The sequence below is a fragment of the Girardinichthys multiradiatus genome, chromosome 17 (genome assembly GCF_021462225.1).
Source record: "Girardinichthys multiradiatus isolate DD_20200921_A chromosome 17, DD_fGirMul_XY1, whole genome shotgun sequence".
In the NCBI taxonomy this organism is placed as follows: Eukaryota; Metazoa; Chordata; class Actinopteri; order Cyprinodontiformes; family Goodeidae; genus Girardinichthys; species Girardinichthys multiradiatus.
This window is the reverse complement of record NC_061809.1, coordinates 25,782,370-25,803,441: the sequence shown is the minus strand read 5'-3', so window position 1 is coordinate 25,803,441 and position 21,072 is coordinate 25,782,370. Positions and strand designations below refer to the sequence as shown.

General features: G+C 42.1%; 1 protein-coding gene and 1 long non-coding RNA gene across 4 annotated transcripts in view; one reads left to right on the top strand and one right to left on the bottom strand.

Moving 5' to 3' along the window:
* Positions 1 to 1,086: 1,086 nt before the first annotated feature.
* The window catches only part of LOC124883079, a 97,605-nt gene continuing 77,619 nt past the window's right edge, over positions 1,087 to 21,072 (bottom strand). Inside the window, exons 4-6 of one of the 2 annotated variants that reach the window (XR_007042076.1) lie at positions 16,112 to 16,199; positions 5,234 to 5,378; positions 1,087 to 1,789 (exon numbers count right to left, since the gene is read on the bottom strand). This is a non-coding gene — a long non-coding RNA (uncharacterized LOC124883079). Of the gene's footprint in view, positions 1,790 to 1,812; positions 5,379 to 16,111; positions 16,200 to 21,072 lie in introns of those variants that run through there. The other variant, XR_007042075.1, reaches the window with a different exon arrangement.
* The window catches only part of LOC124883076 (shaker-related potassium channel tsha2-like), a 31,841-nt gene continuing 22,504 nt past the window's right edge, over positions 11,736 to 21,072 (top strand). Inside the window, exons 1-3 of one of the 2 annotated variants that reach the window (XM_047389970.1) lie at positions 11,736 to 12,186; positions 12,518 to 14,404; positions 16,086 to 16,347. In XM_047389970.1, coding sequence (XP_047245926.1) covers positions 12,812 to 14,251 — 1,440 coding nt within the window. In that variant the 5' untranslated portion in view covers positions 11,736 to 12,186; positions 12,518 to 12,811 and the 3' untranslated portion in view covers positions 14,252 to 14,404; positions 16,086 to 16,347. Of the gene's footprint in view, positions 14,405 to 16,085; positions 16,348 to 21,072 lie in introns of both variants that reach the window. The other variant, XM_047389969.1, reaches the window with a different exon arrangement.

The following is a 21,072-nucleotide window of genomic DNA, read 5'->3' as shown; positions in this document are numbered from 1 at the left end:
GGACCCGTCACTGGTCTGTGCGTTCTCTGAATTAACGGTCTCAGAGGAAATATTCACTGCCATTGTAATCCGAGTCTATGTGTCTGGTACCTCATTAAAACTGCCTCTGGACTGTCCTAATTGGGGTCATCTCACTGCGGGTAATTGCAATAATTGTGTTCTTCCCCGTTCATTATGCACCAACTTTTAACAGAAACAAAGAAAAAAAAATTTAATTTCTTCCCGTCTTTAATAGCTGGGATGTTTGAGTTAAGTTAAGCACTAATTAGCAAAAATAATCTTTTACATTTCAAATAGACGACACCAGTGGGGCCCATCTGACCAGTATCTGTGGAGAACAATGTTAGGGTGATGAAGTAGTGTAAGAACGTTCTAGATCATGTCTTGTTTCTACTGCTCAGTGGGGGCCATGTTTTTGTAAAGACTGCAGCGCAGCAGACTTTGGCCACAACCTGTTATTCACCTCTGCATGTATGTATTTACTTGGTTGCGTTGTACCATGCTGTTGTCATGGGAGCGCAATTCATCAAAAAGAGAAGTCAAGAGAGGTCAAACTTCCCCAGTTTTGAGTGTGCGTACTGATACATGTCGAGATGTTGAACTGTAGTTCATTTTGTTCTATTTTTAGGGATGAAAATCATTTCCTGACAATATTTACGGTTTTCCCAAATTAATTGTTCAAATCTGACAAAGTTTTCAGTTAATTTATGTTTGAAGCTTGAGTTGTGAGAGGGGATCTTCAATTTATCTCAAACTTTTTTGTTTCATTCGCCCTCCTGGCCATAAAGTTCTTCTTTACCCTCATTATTTCAGGTTATTTTGTAGAAAAATATGTTATCTTTCAGACAATACGTCTGTAATTCCCTCTAGAGTGCAGAGAACATTCACCCGGCTTCCCATTCACTTCCTTTAAAATATTTCTTCAAAAAATGGAAGGAAGGTGTTTTTAACTAAACTTTTCTCTTATATTTAACGCAGTAGACACATGGAAACTGACATGAGCAGACAGCAGACCTATCTAACACTCACGGTTCGAAAAAGGAACAAATGAAAAGACCAACACTGATAGTTAGCTGTTAAGTGAATATTAGACAATTATTATGGGATATTAGGCACAAAGTGTCAAGGCACCATCAATATTTACATCAGCTGTTCAGAGAAAACAGAATAGAAAGTTCAAGATAACTAGTTTTTAAATGTGTTTTTACACTCTGTCTGTACAGGAACTTTTCTTTTTTATTAGTCCAGATCCTTGCAGCCCCCTCAGCTAAGGAGCTCCATCCGCTGTGCTTCCTACGTGCAGCCGATCTGACCTGAAAGCAGAAAGATCCTCGCTGTGATGGGATGTGACAGGTCAATCTCTGCTGCTGTGCATCCCAACGCTGCTCCTGAAGACAGGGGGGTCCATCCCAGGTTGCCACGGATACCGACAGTCTGGCACAACAGGGAAACACCACATCCACCTCCTCTTCACCCCCTGAGGGAGTGAGGCTGTGAATTAATTCTCCTTTAGACCTTAATTCTTCTTCTTGCTCGGCGGCAGGAGATTGAGGCGATAAGGCGCCTCAGTTAGCTGCTGTGATGGGGCTGACGGCCATGATGCAGCACCTGAATTACCTTTAACAGCTGTGCTAATGTTAAAGTGAAATGATGTATGCGAAGGTGATGATTGGGGCAGGAGCCGCAGCGTCAGGTAGCACATTTACCTCCATGTGGGGTGAATGAGAACCACTCAGGACATCAACAGAGCTTTATTTCAGCTCACCTTGCAGCGTCCTGCTGCACCTGCCTGAAGCACACAGATAAAACATCTGAACCAAGTTGAACAAGGACACTCAACGATAAGAAATCCCACCCTTCAAAGGTTCAAAGGACGCTCCTGCACCTAATTTAATCTGTCAGTTATTTACTTCAATTCCTCTTTATGGTTAAGGACATATTGGTTTGGTGTTCTTGATTAACAACTGATATACATTTATAGGAACTGCAAGATGCCACACTGACTCTCAAACCAATCCTGTTCCAGCTCCTGGTCGGAAAACCCAGTGAGTTTTGTTCATGGCTGAGCAAGCTAAAAACTTTTAGCAATACTGCAGTTTGTAAATTCTGCAGAATCCTTTAGGCCAGTGGTGTCTGAAGTCAGTCCTCAAGGGCCTGCATGTTTTAGATGTTTTCCTGGTTCAGCACCCATGAAACAAATGGGCTTCACCAAGCCTCTGATCAGTAGGTGAATCACCATTTGAATCAGGTGCGTTGGATAAGGAACACATCTAAAACCTGCACATCTGGTGTATTTGGAGGAAGTTTGACCCACTCTTCTTTGCAGAATTGTTTTAGTTCAGACACATGGTGGGTTTTCAAGCATTAATGATGCCACAGCATCTTAACTGATTTTCTGTTTGAGAGCAGCTTTCATGGTTCCATCAATTACAGTAAGTCGTCCAGGTCCTGATACAGCCACGCAGCCCCTCTAAATATATTGAATATATTTAGATTAAGGCACGATGCATTGCTTTTTGAGATCTTTCAACCTACTTTATGTTGTCAGACAGGTTCTATTTAAGTGAGATTATTACTTTTTTGGTCTGAAATATTTTAGTGTGACAAAAACTCAGAAACAAAGGAGATGTTACAGGGAAACAACTTTTACTGCACTGAAAAATATATAAAAAATAAAATAAAATAAAAAAATGTTGGGTTTGTGCATTTATTTCTATATTTTGTGGTCAAATGTTTGCACCATTTGACTTCCCAAAATAAAATGTGAAAAATCAGTTTCACAGGGGCCTCCTAGTAACTTGGTCCCTGTGATTGGATCTACTTCTCCATAATAAATCCTGATCCACTGAACGTCCATGTGAGGCCAGATTAAACCGTCTTGGTGTGTAAATGAAGCTTGCTCGGCTCCATGCTTGTCTCCTCTGAGGCATTCTGGAAGCTGGAAACGGAGTCGTGGTCTCAGCCGCTCAGATCCCTCTGGCTCAGCGAGTTGCTTTCTGATCCCAGCGTTGCCAGAGCATTCGAACACTGCTACCCCAGTGATTGATGGAGCTATTCTTGCTGTGGTGACCCGTTATGTAAAACCCAGTCAGACCCTAAAAATAAGAGCTGGCTTTCCAGGACGTTCATTGTTTGTTTTAGTGCAGCAGCAGCGGGAATCTGAAGCCCCCGACCACCCACCCCTGCCTCCATCACACAACCCCTCCCACATTAGTCACATTAGAGTGGGCCACGTGTAGCTGTGGATGAAGGTTATTGATGTTTGGCTCAATTTGACGGAGGGAGGGAAGCAGGAGGGCCGTGCTCAGTTTCCAAACAACAAATGAGAACAAAGCAGAGATCCAAAGTAAATATAAAACAACAACAGAGTTCACTTTGAATTCTGGAGGTTTAAATATGGGATTTTTTCCCACATCAAGAACAAACTGAACGTTTGTGAAGAACAAAAAGCATTGCTGGTATAACAGAAAACCCCTTTCACATTTTCTTTTTACATCTTTATTCTAATTCGAACCTGTAATTGTAGAAGTGTTTCCGTTTTTTTCAGATGCTTTTTAAGGTGATTTATTTCACATTATTGCCACATTCTCGCCTCAGCTCCCCCAGCCTTTTACTATTTGTCCATTTTGTGGTCTGCAGATCTCAGCTCCTTCTAGAGAAACCTGTGACCTAAATGCATGCTTTCTGCATGCAGTCTTTCATGAGGAGCAGAGAAAGTTGTGTTAATGCAGGGTGTCGACAACACAAGTTGACTTTACTAAAACACCTCAAACCAACTGTAAAGCACGGTGATGGAGGGTTAATGATTTGGCCTTTTTTTCTACCTCTTCAGGCACAAGACCATCAGTCTGACAGCCGAGGCTTGGTCCAAACTGGGTGATAAGCAAGACAGTGATTCTATGCATTTTGGCAAATCTTCCAAAAAATGGCTGAAAGAGAAAATGGATCAAGGTGCTTCAATGGCCTAGTCAAAGTTCAGACCTAAACCTAACTGAGATTCAACAGAAAAGCAAGCCAAACATGCTCCACAACTACATGAGGAGCTGAGAAAGTCAGACAGAAAACAACTGTGGAGAGGACAATCAAGGATGACATGCTCCAGCTTGTCCTGGGTGATATCCAGATGTTTCTAGGCTAGACGTTGACATAAGCTCCTTCAGTGCATTCTTGATTTTCCCACAGACTCCTCCAAGTGGAAAGAGCCAAAGATCCAAGACTGAGAGAAGCTGTCATCCCAGAAGCTTCACACTCCATGAAGATAGACCCCAGGCCAGGATTCGAACCATGACCTTATTGCATCAGGGTAACAGCGCTAACAACTGGGCCACTACACAGCCCTACTCAACACAACCTTGGATTATATTTTAAAAGTTTAAATCATTGATATACTGCATGTCTACTTTGTTCCTCATATGTTTCATCTTAGCATCACATTTGATCTTCTATTCTCAGAAAAACAGTTTGAAGTAAACATATTTAAAGCTACAATTATACTCGTTTTTCAGGCTTAAAAACAAGAACAAACGTGATCTAAATGTTTGTTTGTGCGGAAAACTTTCAGTTCCTGAGGTTGACCTCGTCTTATCCTGTCTCTAGCAAACCCGTCTTCAAACCTGCAGCTCCTCACATGAATAATCGCCTTCATTATGGCAGGAAACAGAAGAGCACTCATTGTTTGTGCTGCTTCCCTTTGAAAACACCGTAATGACACCCTGACAGTGAATCATGAGTGCATCGAGCGTGTGATTACAGTCCTCGGCACGCCTTCTGACGAGCCCGCCATTACTTCGCAGCACTGTTTCCATTGGTTTTGTTTTTATATGAGCCACATGTGTGATGGTCTGACACTTTCATCAGCCATGTTAACAGAGTCTGGAGAGAGGACACAACTGCACGTGTGAAGAGGCTTTTTATAACAGCAGCACACTGATTTATTTCAGGGTTTGCAGAAACAGGAGGGCAGAATGTGGCATTCTGAGAGGACAATCAGACAGAAAATCCTCTTCATTGTTAATGACCGTGAACAGATTGATCTGAACAGCTTTGTATCCTGTTGACAGATTGCTAACATAGAGCAGACTTTAGTTTCAAAATCTCTGTAAAGTTGCAGGAACTATAAAACTATAACTATAAAATATCCTCCCACTCATAGATTTATTATTCAGCAACACTTCATTTGAAATCTGCACAATTCAACCTCATATTATATTGCAAATAAGTTACTCGCTGTTACCTGAACCAGAAGGAAAATATGTCATCTCTCCGCATGCCGAGAGTCTGTCAATGACCTGTGTAATTTCCTAATGCATCCCAATGGAGAGAACAGATTCCTTGGTGAGTGCTTCCGACAGTCCAGTCCTCGCAGAGGTCCCCTTCACCTGCAGATGTGTCCAGAAAACAAACAAAGAAGCATCAGTTTCCTGATGCGCCACAGCTGGACAGATGCTGAGGAAAAGATAGCTGAAACTGAGGTACTTCCATAAATGAAGGTCACCCTCAAATGCCATCTTTTTTTCCAGAGGATTGTTTCGTATTGAGTCTTTATTTGTCATGTTTTCTAACCAGGCCTTATACTTGTTTGTAGCTGCTGCAAAGTTAGGATAAATAGGAAATATCTGGAATGGGAATTCAGGTATTTGTAAGCAAAAGAAAGAGCAGAAAAGATGCAACGCTGAAGGAAACCCTTTAGTGTCTATTGTGAAGGAATCGGTTTGATTCCTGTCTTTGATTTCTGGTTAAAACAGCTTCCTTATTTTGGTGAAGATTTTTAACTTATCCTTGGAATCCTGCTCCTTCTGGTTTAACACCACATTCTGCCACATCCTATCCTAAAACAGGCCTGGACACTCAGGACATCTTCAACTTCAGGCTGATATCTGACCTCTGATTTCTCAGTCAAATATTGGAGAACGTTTATAACAAACTCAATAAAGTTTTGACTTTGTCTAATAAATATCTCTATGAGCCATAAAAAAATTGATACACAGAATACCACAGTCCTAGGACTGCCCTTCATAACATAATCAACAATTAGGGTGTACCTCAAGGCTATGTTCTCAGACCACTACTGTTTTTCTGTTATATGATCCTACTTGGTCTAATTATTTCCCATGATGGTGTTATAGTTATGATACTGATGAAGTCTATATCAGCATCAAACCACTCTCCTCCTCCCTAACTCTCTGATCAGCTCCCTGCAGACAATATGCCAATGCCTGGATGCACCATTGAAGCTTAGCTCCTGGTTGCCGATGCACAGGAATTTCTTAGGAAGTCTTAGTAATTGGTAATATCCTTCTGAATTTACACTATATTGACAAAAGTATTTGTCTGTCTACTTTTATATGTACGTAAACTTTGATGGTATCATATTACTAATCTATAAGGTCCAGGTTGTTAATGGATTAATCTGTCTATCCTTCGAGGTCCTCAGCCTTGGTATCTTGGACATGCACAGATCTTAAAGCAGTAGGTTCTCATGATATTAAAGGGCCCCTTAAAGAAAAGGGACAATGCCATCATTATAAAATACACCATGACCCACCGAATTAAAGAACCCCACATTGTAACACATTAGACTCAGAGCAAATAGCTTTTTATGAAGCCACCATCTTTTGTTCATTGATGAGGCACTGCAGATGTTGACGAGACTACCAAGACGTTTTGCTTATACTGTTTTTGCTTTTGTGTCACACTTGAATATTAAACTAATTTTAACATCATTCAAATATAGTGAAATTAAACAGAAAAAGCAGTTTTCAAATAATGATTTTGTTTTTTATCCAAACTAACCTGGACCTGTGTGAGAAGGTGATTGACCCCTGAACCTAATAACTGGTTGTGACACCCTTGGTATCAACAACCACCAACAGGTATTTATGGTGCCTGGCAATGTGTCTTTTACATTGATGTGGAGGAAAATTGGATGTCCTGATGCAGAAATCTCACACATCTGTTGTGAGACTGGTGATCTCCACAGAGACTTTAACTGATAAAGTCAGGAATACAACCACAACCTGATGGACAGATCATCTGGAGGCTTCTGACTTTGTAGCTGAACAAAGACAATTCAAAATGTGTGGCTTTGCTGCTCTTCCTCATATTCTTTTTGGTGAGAAATATAAATACATAATACCTGATGATGCCAACTCAGCAAAACTGCACTGTAACACCCCCTGCGAATGAATCATTAATAACACAACTCTGTTTATCATTAATTTATTTTCCTGTAGCTGATAAGCTGAAGTCGTTTTTTCTTTGTTTGACTTTGGACGTGTCGCTAAGGCTGCACAATTAATAATTATTAAAAGGTCGATAAAAGGTTCTTAACAAATCCAAATGTGTCACTGACTTCAATTAGACCTTAATAGAAAAGGAAATGTCTACACAGCTACGATAACAGTAAATCCTCCTGAAAGACTGAACTACTTATGCTGAACAGAGAAACTGACCTCCTTTAGGACATATAGTGAAAGGAAAAAATATAATTTTCAGTAAAAGAAATATCCATATTTAGTTTGGTTTCATTAGACAATTTAATGAATGTATTGTGTATCCGAACTTAGTAAAACATAAGCTTGATCTGTATCAGTTTGGTGGGAGGACTCTGGTATGGATATAGTTTGTAGGTATCCTGATTCATTGAGTTTTTAAATATAACAAGCAGATAATTTGGAATAAACATTTGTTCATGGAGGAAGCTGTGATTGCCAAGTATGACTTTTCTTGCTAACAAAGTTTTGTTTCTTAATAAAGATAAACTAATTTTTTTTAGCCATAACCATTATTGCCGGAGTTCTACAGGGCTGTGTATTCAGTCTCTTCAGTTTTTTTATTCTTTGTAGTTAAGACTACCCTAAAGTCACAATGATAATATAAATGTCTTAGTTTTATTCAGGAAAACCCGAACTGAACCACCATGATGTAAATTAAATATTTACAAAGTCTGCTATTAAAATGAGGAGGTCCAACCGAGTACAAATGTATGATCTGTTCAATTCTAAAAATAAACTAAATAATAAACAAGACTTTACAGCAAATCATTGTATTAGTTCTCTTACATTTTTTTTGCAAGCCAAAAAACAAAAAATAAACGATCTTTACTTCTGCTCCATCTTGACATTATTCAAGACACCTAGATTCTTAACCTCCTCCAAAGAACGACTCCCTACCTTATGGGATCTTTCCATCTTTTTCCAGATGAGGAACATCACCTCAGATTTAGGGGAGCTGATTCTTTGCACTCAGCTACAAAACACTCCAGTACAAACTAGAAGTCAGGGTACAAAGATGCCAAAAGAACCACATCATCTGCATAAAAATAAGACCCCAAGGTTCCAATGAATAACAAAATGGTTTGTGTATAGTTTGAATACTAAGTTAAGTATTTGACCAGTTTGGTATTTATAAGACTCATATTTTTACACTGCATAAAACACACATCAGGGTCATTAAGATATTTAAAGATGTATTACTCTCAAAATATAATAAAGTTCAGACTCTCATCCAGTCGGTCAGCTTCTCTCGTTTTACCTGATTGTGTTAATCTGATTATAAAGTGGCTGATGCCAGATCAGTCTGTGTTAGCAGAGTTTAAATCAAGTCAAACCAAGGCTCAGCTGTAGAGGCTCATTTACATTGGAGTGTGGGATTTCACCAGTGGGGAGGTGTCCCACTTTATGCCCTGCGTTCATTTCATTCATGTTCTAATTCTATTTCACGCTAATTCAGTCTCATGTATGAAGTGTTTGAAGGACTAGTACCAGCAACCATCTGCTCCTCACACTTTGAGTTTTTCCTTCCTGCTCATAAACCTAAATTATTGCTCAACATTTCTGTTGTTAAAATTGCAAGAGGTAATTCTCCGATCCAAAGGAGGACAACACAAAGAAAGTCAACTTGATAGTATAACGATGCTTTGTAATATAAATTTGGAAGTCTGTTTGAATTTCAAGAAAGCAGCACCTATTAAGATAACGAGCACATGACCTCACTGGCGTGACCCTCATAAACCTTGAACAAACCTGCGCTTGGAAAGCAGGATTTAACCACAGTCAACCCTTCATCCTACATAAGCTGCAGTTCTGCAGAATAAAGACACCATGCTTCAGCACCGCCTGACCCGACACTCACTGCTCCTCGCCATTTTTCATATCATGCTCCTCTAAGTGACCCAGAACCGCGCAGTTCAACCCTCGGGCTCTCTAACATCCATTATGATGACAAGGAGAACTTTTTTGGGCTGGGAAAGTCCTCTTTGCTCTGTGTAGATATTTGAAGGGACAAGGGTAAATCCCTGAGGTGGCTGAAACAATCCAGGAACAACCTGAAAACGAGGTGGTACGTGTCACAGTGTCCTATGGAGTTCTGATTGAGCTGAAAACAGAAGCTCTGAGAGTGTTTTACACCCACATGGTAATATTTATTGTATAATACCGGAAAAAGGCTAAAATAATGATAAATAATAAAAATAAAATGCCTTCAGGTGTTAAGCGTTGGACAAAGCTGCCCCATTAAGGTTTAAATTAGATTTTTACCTGCTGATCTTCTTCAGGTGGATGTTTAATTTCCCCTGCACCGAGACGGTGTCGTGTGACCCCGATCACGAAGGAAGGACCACAGCGGTGTTTAGCCAACATGTGGAGGGGAGATGTTTCAAACTGCCAGCTGCTCTCTATGAGTGTGTGTTAAAATGTGAGTGTTGCCAGCGATGAGCTCACAGGATGCTAGGAATGAGCTGGTGTTGGGCTCCAGCAGCTGCAGGCAGCTGGGGTCGGGATTTCGGCATGAGTCAAAACGATTTGGGTCGGGGTAATGAGACAGACACATGGAAAGAGGATGAGTAAGACTAACTTTAAAGTGGATTTGGGAACACGAAGACAGGTTTAAGCACCAAATTCCCTTTAGGTTTCCTAAAAGTATGAAGGACTTAATAAGCAGCCTGTGGAATCACCTTTCAGTGTTGCTTTTCTGTCTGACTTTTTCAGACCCTCCTTGATGGTTCAGATCATTTCTCATGTTTTGCAACATTACAGCCACCAACCTTAACATATTTTCTTAGGCCTTTAGGTGATATATGGATCTATGTGAGTTTCTTTTACAGAAATGAGGGACAAAGAATATAAAACTTTCATTTCAATTGTGAAGAAGAAGAAAAATTTGCATTCTGAGTCTTGCCACAGATTGCTTGTTAGACTTCATTCTGGACTTTGATTAGGCCATTCTAACCAATGAATTTGATTTGATCTAAACCACTCCATTGTAACTCTGGCTGTGTGTTTAGGGTCGTTTTCCTGTTGGAAGGTGAACCTCCACCCCAGTCTCAAGTCTTCTGCAGCCTCTAACAGATTTTCTGACAGGACTGTTCTGGATTTAGCTTTATCCATCTTTCCATCAACTCTGACCAGATTCACTGTCCCTGCTGGAGAAAAGCATCCCCACAGCATGATGCTGCCACCACCATATTTCACAGTAAGTTTTCTGTCACACATAGTATTTTGCATGTAGGTCAAAAAGTAATGTTTGGTCTCATCTGATCAGAGGACCTTTTTCCACATGTTTGCTGTGTTCCCTACATGGCTTGTGCTAAACTGCATATATGACTTTTTATGGGTGCTTCTTCCCACTCTTGCAAACAGACCAGATTTCTGGAGTGTAGAAATAAGAGTTGTAACATCAACAGATTCTTCAACCTTAGCTGCGGATCTCTGCAGCTCATCCAGAGGTACCATGGGTCTCTTGATTGCTTCTCTGATTAATGCTCTCCTTGCCTGGTCCCTCAGCTTACGTGGACTTCAATGTCGTGAAAGGTCTGCTGTTGGTCCATCCTCTCTCCATGCTCAGATGATGGACTGAACAGAGCTCGGTGAGATGTCCGAAGCTTGGGATTCGGTTGTAGAACCAACCCCTGCTTTAAACTTCTCCAGAACATTCTCTCTGACCAGTCTCCTGGGTTCCTTGGTCTTCATGATGCTTTTTGTTCTCTAAAGTTCACTATGAATTTGGGGTGGGTGTTTCTATTGTGGACAGGCTTTAAAATGCAATGGGAAAAAAACAGAGACAGAAAAGAGTGACACAAGAAAGGCAGGTGGGAAGGTCACAAGGAAGGAAAAGGGGAATGAAGGAAATACATACTAAAGTAATGTAAGGACACAAGGAAGGATTAAGGGTAAGTTAAGCAAGACAAAAGGAAGGAATGAAGAAAGATTGGAGGACACAATAAATAAAAAAGGAAGGCAGGAAGAGTTCAGAGAGGAAGGACACTATGGAGAGAGGGATAGAAGTAAAGAATGGTAGAAAATGAAGGAGGGAAATACAGAAGGACAGAGGTCATAAAAAAGGAAACAATGAAGGAAGAAATGACAGAAAGATGGAAGGAACAAAAGACACAAGGAAGGAAGGAATGAAGGAAGAGAGGGCACAAGGAATGACATAAAAAGGAAGGGAATAGATCAGAAGGAAACGACACAAGGAAAAGGGGAAGGAAGGGAGAAAGATGAAATGACATGCAGGTGGACTATATTTACTAATAACTCAATAATTTATGTTAGTCTTTCATATTAGAGCCTAACAAAATATATTCAGCTCTGTGGTTGGAAGGTGACAACATGTGGAAAGGTGGAAGGGGTGTAAATACTTTTGCAGTCACTGTGCATCCTTAAATGTTCACTTGAGGCAATGTGGGTCATATTCAGTGCATGTCTGTTTAGTCCTGCTTGTCTGAAATAAAACTTACCTTCACTTTGTTAGCTGTTCACTTATTTTCTGAATGACTCCCTCTCTCCCTCTAGCTGAGTGGAGATGTGCCCCACACCCCCGCATGCTCCATGGGGTCATTCCATGGGAAAAGAAAGTTTTCCTGCAGCCCTGAGAGAAATCCGGTTATTTTCGGACAACACGTCACCGGTTTAAGTTGCAGCCCAGAAACTTCTTTCCATCATCTGGCTCCCTTTCTTCTCTCTCTCTCTCTGAACTTGTTGCACAGCTGTGTTGTTCCCTGCTCTCACGCACGGCGCCGCACGCCCGCAGCGGCGCACACACGAACTGGCAGCTTGAGGAAACGTCAGCAGGTTTCGTCTTGGAGCGGCTTGCAGCGTGACATTGCAGTGCCCGTCTTCCTTTCAGCGAAGCGGCCACGGATGGATTCGAGGATGGATACGTGAAGGCAGATGACGCACTGAGCCACAGGTATTCATTTAGGAGGAAATAATTCGGGATTTCTGCAGGAATCCCGAGTTTCTGCATGATATTTCTTCCATTTTTTGGTTTGAAATCGGGTTTATTTTAAAGGTGCATACCTGTTTTTTGCAAACATCACCTTGTTTTGGAGCGAAGTACCAGACCATGTGATAACCTTGAGCCTGTGCCACGCTGAGACAACAGGTTCATTACGCACGACACTTTCTGTCGGAAAATATTGTTTTTCCCCAATAAGCGACTAATTTATGCCTATAAAATAGCTGGATCAGATTAATCCTGAGCATATGTGCTTGCATGTGTGTTTTTATTTCGCCCTTAGTGAGAGAGAGTGTACACACGTCAGCTCGGGGAGGGCAAAGCCTGCTTAAAATGCAGCGTATGTGACAGCCGAGCCCACAGTCCAGACCACAGCAGCGACTGGACGGGAAAGGTGAAGCGGGGAGGGGGTGGGGGGCACCAGCAGCATGCCATCCGGAGCAGCCCGCTCGCAGACGTGACGAGAAGGAGACCCGCGGAGCCACTCAGCTGGTGCCCAGAGACGCACGGAGGTGGAGGAGGAGGGACAGAGAGGACTGAGGTGCGGGAAGCGTCGCCCTTTCCTCGGGGGGGAACCATGACAGTGGTGCCCGGGGAGAACCTGGATGAGACTGTGGCGCTGACCACGCTGTCAGCCCAGGATGTCTATGACCCGGAGAGAACCGAGAACCAGGAGTGCTGCGAACGGGTGGTCATCAACATTTCCGGGCTGCGCTTTGAGACGCAGCTGAAGACTCTGGCCCAGTTCCCCGCCACTCTGCTGGGGGACCCGCGCAAGAGGATGCGCTTCTTTGACCCGCTCAGGAACGAGTACTTCTTCGACCGGAACCGACCCAGCTTCGATGCCATCCTGTACTATTACCAGTCTGGGGGCCGGCTCCGGAGACCAGTTAACGTGCCGGTGGACATTTTCATGGAGGAGATCAAGTTCTATGAGCTCGGGGAGGAGGTGATCGAGAACTTTAAGGAGGATGAGGGGTTCATCAAGGAGGAGGAGCGGCCGCTGCCTGAGAAAGAGTTCCAGCGGCAGGTCTGGCTCCTGTTCGAGTACCCGGAAAGTTCCGGACCCGCCAGGGGTATCGCCATCGTCTCCGTGCTGGTCATCCTCATCTCCATCGTCATCTTCTGCTTGGAGACCTTACCCGAGTTTAGAGAGGAGGTCCGGATCTTCGAGCTGATCCTCGCGAACGGAACCGCGCGCGCCGACCTGCCGAACCCGTTCACGGACCCGTTCTTCATCGTGGAGACGCTCTGCATCATCTGGTTCTCCTTTGAGCTGCTGGTCCGGTTCCTTGCCTGCCCCAGCAAACCCGCCTTCTTCAAGAACATCATGAACACCATCGACATCGTGGCCATAATGCCCTACTTCATCACGCTGGGACTGGAGCTGGCGGAGCACCAGGGCAACGGTCAACAGGCCATGTCCCTGGCTATCCTTAGGGTCATCCGCCTGGTCCGGGTTTTCCGGATCTTTAAGCTCTCCAGGCACTCCAAGGGGCTGCAGATCCTGGGGAAGACGCTGCAGGCCAGCATGCGGGAGCTGGGTCTGCTCATCTTCTTCCTCTTTATCGGAGTCATCCTCTTCTCCAGTGCCGTGTACTTCGCAGAGACTGACGACCCGGATTCGGGCTTCAGCAGCATCCCGGACGCCTTCTGGTGGGCGGTGGTTTCCATGACGACGGTGGGTTACGGAGACATGTGCCCTGTGACCATCGGTGGGAAGATCGTGGGCTCCCTGTGCGCCATCGCGGGCGTGCTGACCATCGCGCTCCCGGTTCCGGTCATCGTGTCCAACTTCAACTACTTCTACCACCGCGAGACCGAGCACGAGGAGCAGTTCCAGTACACTCACGTGACCTGCGGCCAGCTGCAGCCGCCGTTTGGCGAGTTCAAACGGAGCGATAGCCAGCCGTCGCTGTCCAAGTCCGACTACCCGGACAACGAGGACGCGGACTCCGTCAAGCCCACGAACTGCAGCCCGCACAAAGCCTACAGCGGGAAGCTGACGGACGTCTGAGCGCAGCCGGGAGGCTCATTGTTTCTGCCAGCAGCGGGAATGTTTTCAGTTGGAGCCAGAGGATGGAAAACAACACAATTCCCCAGATTCCCTCCACCCCTTGACACGGTCTTCCAATCTGCAGGAAATCTCTGTAGCACTTTATTGTCATTAGTAAGCAGCTTTAAAGTTTACATTCTTCTGACACAGGACCAAATTAAACGGGATGCACGTTTTCCCTGCTGATCCCAAACTTAACCTGCAAGACAATACGCAGGGGTTACCTACCCCACTGGGCTTCTGAACCCTTTTAAATTAAAGAAATCTGGCTTGTAGCTTTTCCGATACAACGGCGCCATCGTGTGGTCGGTGCGGCTTCCTGCACGTCCGTGGCAGATGCAGTTTCCATGACGACCTTCCAGACTTTTCTGTGTTGTCTGGTGCAGGAACCAAAGTGAGGAGGCTCCAAACCACCATGTTGTGGAAGCCTCCATGTTGTTAAAACCCACACAAAAGCTTCAAGTGCGCTGAGCAGCTAATTAATCTGATGACTTTAGTTTTAAAAAAGAAAAACACCTCGATGAAAGAAAAATATCAAGATTATAGCTTCTTATTATTTTAGTGGAACATTTCTAGATGCTTCAGAGCTGAAGCTTGCCAAACGCTGATATAAATCTGGTAAAAAAAGAAAATAATTAAAGAAAAATAAAGAGAGTAAGAAATTTTTGTGCTTTAATTTTGCAAAATTAACTAAAATAAATTTCAGAAATGAAGAGGAAAATCCTGAGTAATATTAATGCTTTATAGTTGTACAGTACCATAAAAAAGGCTTAAATAGAAGCATTCAAAACCTTCTGACTTTTGACACTAAAATATGTTTAGAAATATAAATTTTAATATGTAAATTAAAAAAGAAATTTTTAATTTTAGGGGATTTACAAATAAAATACCATTCCAGAACTGAAACAAGATTAAAATTTAAGTTCAAGTATTTCGGGGTCTTGTTCACGAGTGAGGGAAGACGTTGTGGTGAAGAGAGAGCTGAGCCGAAAAGCGAAGCTCTCAATTTACCGGTCGGTCTACGTTCCTACCCTCACCTATGGCCATGAACTTTGGGTCATGACCGAAAGAACGAGATCCCGGATACAAGCGGCTGAAATGAGCTTCCTCCGTAGGGTGGCCGGGCACTCGCTTAGAGATAGGGTGAGGAGCTCGGAGTAGAGCCGCTGCTCCTCCACATCGAGAGGAGCCAGTTGAGGTGGCTTGGTCATCTATACCGGATGCCTCCTGGACGCCTTCCTCGGGAGGTGTTCCAGGTACGTCCCACTGGGAGGAGGCCCAGGGGACGGCCCAGGACACGCTGGAGGGACTATGTCTCTCGGCTGGCCTGGGAACCCCTTGGGCTCCCCCTGGAGGAACTGGAGGAGGTGTCTGGGGAGAGGGACGTCTGGGTGTCTCTGCTGAGCCTGCTGCCCCCGCGACCCGGTCCTGGAGCGGAAGACGACGAGTACGAGTATATATGTTACTATATTTAAAATAATATAAAACAAACTTTTTAAATCTGAGGAAAGATCGGAAAATTATCAAACTTTTCTGAAAATCAAAGCACTCCTAAATAATTCTCTAATATTATGTATTTGGTCCAAATTTGTTAGTGCACAGAAAACCAGAAGCAAAACCTGCAATGAAGAGAAAACAGGACAGAAAACTTCAGAGAACCTTTGTTTATCTCAATTTAGTTTAAATGAGTTTTGAAATAAAAAAAAATAAAAATCATAAACCACACAAATTCCAATTATTTTTCAAAATATTCAGAGGGTATAAAATCACAAGATCAGCCCTGTCGCTTTCATAGTGATCCCCAGGAGTTCTGATCCATACCTGATCCAAGTTGAAGGTCCCTCAGTGTTTGGAGCTTCCTGATCCCACAGCACCTGGACTCACCTGGACGAACGACGGAGCAGAGCTGCTAGAAACAAAAAGAGAGGATGTTTACCCAGCTGATGGAGTAAAAACCTTCACTGTCTCCAGTGGAGTTTTATCAGACTGATGGATGTTTAAAGGAAGAATTGGATGAGTCTTCACTTCAGACCATCATCAGGTTCTGGTCCCAACAGGTGAGTAATAAACCTTTGTGTTGTCACTTCCTGTCTTACAAGCATGTTACACATGAGTCTCTACTGGTGAAAGGGTTCATTTGAATGTGTAAAAACATGTATACAAAGATTTATTAGGGGTCTGGTTTATCAAGAATCAGTTCCTTCATTTGGCCACATGGTGGCGGTAGAAGAAATTAAAAGTAGGGCAGTCATTGGCTGTGATCAGAGAAATAAAAAAAAGCCTGATTTTTCGCTTGCTAAAAGTTTAAACCACAACAAATCATTTTAGAGCGGAAATCTTTTAGGAGAAAAAAAACTTACACTGATTTAAATCACCATTTATTTATTTATCCCTCAGTCATTTTTAGTCATCTATCAGCATACGTTTTTTAACAATATGCGACAGGCGGACCTTCATGCTCTTTTGGGTCAGCAGTGGTTTTGGTATTGGAACTCTCCCATGATGCATTTCAGCTCAGTCTCTTAGTGTTGAATCATAACTTTGTCGTTAACTGAGGCAAGAGATGCCTGCAGTTGTTCTGGGTTATTTTGTGGCCTCCTGAATGAGTTGTTGATTCGTACTTGGAGTATTTCTGGTAGATCAGCCACTTCTGGGAAGGTTCCCCACTTGGCCAAGTTTTCTTCATATGTGGACAGGGATTCTCACTGTGGTTATCTGGAGTCCCCAGGCCACATGTGTCTTTGTAACCATTTGTCAATTACTTGTTTCTATTTGGTTCTTGAATGTCTTTAGATCTGGGCTGATGTTTTGCTTTTTCAGATGTTTTATCCTATTTTGTGTTGTTAGAGAGGTTCTGTTTAAGGGGTTTTCTGGTCCTTCAGGTATGGCAGTAATCAGGGATGGGTGTGGCTTGTGAAATTTAAATCAACTTTCCAAAATACATGTTAATCAGCATTAATGCATGACTCAACAACGGCCTATGATTGTTTAAATTAATACTGGTATCATATCAAAATCTTGTTTTTCACATTATTATTATTACTATTAGTAGCAGTAGTAGTAGAAGTAGTGGTATTTTGCACCTGTATGAAACGTTTGCTACTGGTCAACAGAAAACGAGCAAATAAAAACGCACCGTTGCGTGGAATTGCTAACATTCGACCCCTGATGAAACCAAAATAACCCCAATCAGATGAAAATCACTAAAAGAAAACTCAAGATACCATCATTCTGAAGCAATGCTTAGTAAATCCATGCAGCATAACCAGGGGGGTCCCTGGGCTGGAGACATTTTGGTGGCCTATCCACAAAATATTTTATTCTGCTCATGCAAATTATAGCACTTTGATAAGTAGGCCAACACATCAGCAGGTAAGAACGGATGCATGGTAGGTTTAAAAGGTCTCCTCACAGGTGGCCCCATGCTGTGATCTACAATAACTTGATAATTTTCAAATATTTGAGTATTGTTTTTATTTATATAAATCATATATATTAAAAATATCTCCTGATGTGGGCCTATGAGTTTTATATCAAGTACAATGTTTTTTTAAAAACATGAACTCATTAAAAAAACTAAGAAAAAAGAAAACATTGGCTCCCTCCAAAACTCTGGGTCCATGTCAGCTCTTTCTAAGATCTGGCCCAGAGCGCAACATCCTCAACTTTCAATCCATCTCAAGAACCTCCTTAAAATGACCATAACTATAAAAAAAAAAAGCACAGTTTACCATAAGATTAACACAAAATCACGATGAGATCAGGCTGCAGACACAAAGTGCTCTGTATAAAACAAAAACATCTCTAAAACAGGTCCAAAAGAAGCCTGGATTACTCCAAAATATTCCCCCTAAAACCTACAGCGATCAAACTGCAACAGAGTGACTGTAAGGAAAAATAAAACTCTGCAGAACGACTCCAGAGAGACACAAGATGAGTTGAACAAGATGGCAGGCAGATACACAAAGACACAGAACAAATAGAGGTTGCTCAAATAAAGCCAGACAGTTCAGAAAACTCATTAAAGCACGAAAACACATGCCAGTAAAAAGCAAATACAACTAGGATTATATCGACACTTTATCTGGAAAACAGTAAGGAAGGAGGCTATAAATGGTCTGCATTCAGGAGCCCGAAGCCTCACAGTCAGTGTAGAACCTGTGGGGTTTCCCTGATGTTTCAACAGAAACCCTTCAGTTCCTGGACAATGTTGTTGTACTGCTGTCGGCCTGCAGGTGGCAGCAGAAGCTCATTGCAGGTTCGCTGCATCAGGTTTAAATACAGAACATTAACCCAGAGATTTAAAGTGTCAGGATGAGCTTGTTTTTCTGTTCCACTGAAATCAGTTTGATTAAAAATACCTTCATTTCATTTAAGATAATTTTTCAACAACATCAACAAACCTCCAGTTTAACAATATCTTGACTTGAATGCAAATAAATTATATAAAGCATAATTTCAAGAGTTTATGAAGTTGACAAACGCTGACCAGGTGTCACAGGAAATCATTAGATGTTTGCTCGATGATGCTCATAGAGCTCAGAGCCTCTGGTTGGTCTGAATGTTAAAAATGAGGCGAGATGTTTAACTATGACATCTATCCTCATCTTTCTTGTTTTTCCTTGAGCTGGACAGTTTCACCCTGCTTCTGGTATCCAATCTCACGGCTCATCAAAAAGTGATGCAGGAGATTTCAGAAGCTGGATCTAGGAAGTTCTCAGAGCTGGAAGTTCTGCTGAATGATAGAGGAAACAGGAGCTGAGTGTCGTGGAAGACCTCCTGCCTTGTTCCAAAGAAAACTAACCCATCAGGGTTAGGATCAGAGATGGACAAGAAGCTGAGTACAGGGAGCTGGTGGACAACTTTGTGGCAGGACGTGAATAAAACAGAGCAGATGATTGTAGATTTTAAGAGAAACAAGAATAGATCAAACACTATTTCCATCATGGGAGAAGAGGTGGAGGAGGAGTATAAATACCTCGGTGTTCATCTGGACAACAGACTGGAGTAGAGACTCAACTGTGAAGCCATCTACAAGAAGGGACAGAGAAGACTGTTCTTGAGGAAGCTAAGGACCTTGAGTTTTTCCAGTAAGATGCTGCATATCTTCTATAAGTCTGTTGTGGAAAGTGTGATCTCTTCTCCATCATCTGCTGGGGAAGCAGCATCAGAGCCAGGGACTTAAAAAAGCTCAACAAGCTGATAAAAAAAGGCTGGTTCTGTTCTGGAGACTCCTCTGGAACCTCTGTAGATCATTGTGGAAAGACGGTTTCTTATAAAATGAAGAACATTATGGAGAACCCTGAGCATCCTCTTTATGAGACTGTCCTACAACAACAGTGTCTTCAGTCAGAGGCTTCTTCAGATCTGCTGTAAGACGGAGCGCTACAGGAGATCCTTCCTGCCCACAGACATCAGCATCTACAACGGCTCTTTGAAGAAACCTTCATAATATGAGCTACAACAACATTTAATTTCCCTTTGGGATTAATAAAGTATTTTTGAATTGAATTGATCAGGTAGAAATGTGCTCTTGTTAGACTGCCAGACTCAGAGGAAATGAGGAAAATGAATGAATGTGAAAAATTATAAAAAGAAGGTAGGATGTCAGTCGGTCAGCTTACAAAACGCAGCGTCTTCACCCTGGAAGCTGCAGACATGACATCTCCAAGAATTATTAAACTAACTGCATCCACCTGGAGGGATTTTATTACAAACCACCTCCTCAGCCTGAACCGGAGCAGGCCGCGAGATGGAGCTCCTCTCTGACAGGAATCATTAGTGTCTGTGTCTCCTCTATCCCAAAGCCTCAAGGTTTCACCTGGAAAACCTCACGGAGTCCAGATGAGATGATGGAGGGACAGCTGGAGTTCAACCAGAGAGCTGAACACAGGACACATCTTCAGCTGCTAAAATTCACCATCAGCTGTGATCAGAGCTGCTTTCTTTATAAATCCTGAATAAAATGTGTTTCTGAAGGTTCTACTCAAATATCTAGCATAACATTCATTCTCCAACATCATCTCCAACGAGGACGTCCAGCTGCATTTACAGCTGCTTGCTGCATGAGGAAAACATGCAGCTGAACCAGCAACCTTTCATCTTCATCAAATAGTTTATAGTTTTCTACATTACCACTAGTAAAATAAATACATCTAAAGATATATGCAGACAAATGTTGAAGGTTAGGAACAACTGCCCAGGGTGGATCCCATAATTAAAGAGACATTTAAAGAGACATTTCATTAAAAAGCAGCCATTTAAAGGAAGAAAACAATCTTAAAATGTTTTGCTCTGAATCTGAAAAGCAAACCTGGGAAAAATAAAGAAAAAATACCAAGTTCAAACTGCGATTCAGCAGATTTCACAGAAATATCACATAAACAATCTCTACAAGGCAGAATTACAACTAAAGCAAAAACAATTCCAGAGGAAACTGCCGCAATTTATAATAAGAAGCAGCTGAAATAAGCACAAGGTCAAACCTGGAAATTATCAAATTAAACAAAATATCAAATAAAAAAACAATAATTATGGAGGTAAAATAAGGATTAAATAAAATTTTAAATAATTTCTCTTTGTTAAACACTAAAAACCTAAATTGAAGCAATTTTATTCAGTGTTTCAGTTTTATTCCAGACATATGAAATGTATTTTAACTAATGAAACTAAAAAATTTAAGAAACTTAAATTACCTGCTTTATAAATCCTGGAGACAGTGCAAAAAAGCTTAATTTATATCACTGTTAAAGATGAGGCTGTTGAATTGAACTAAAACAAAT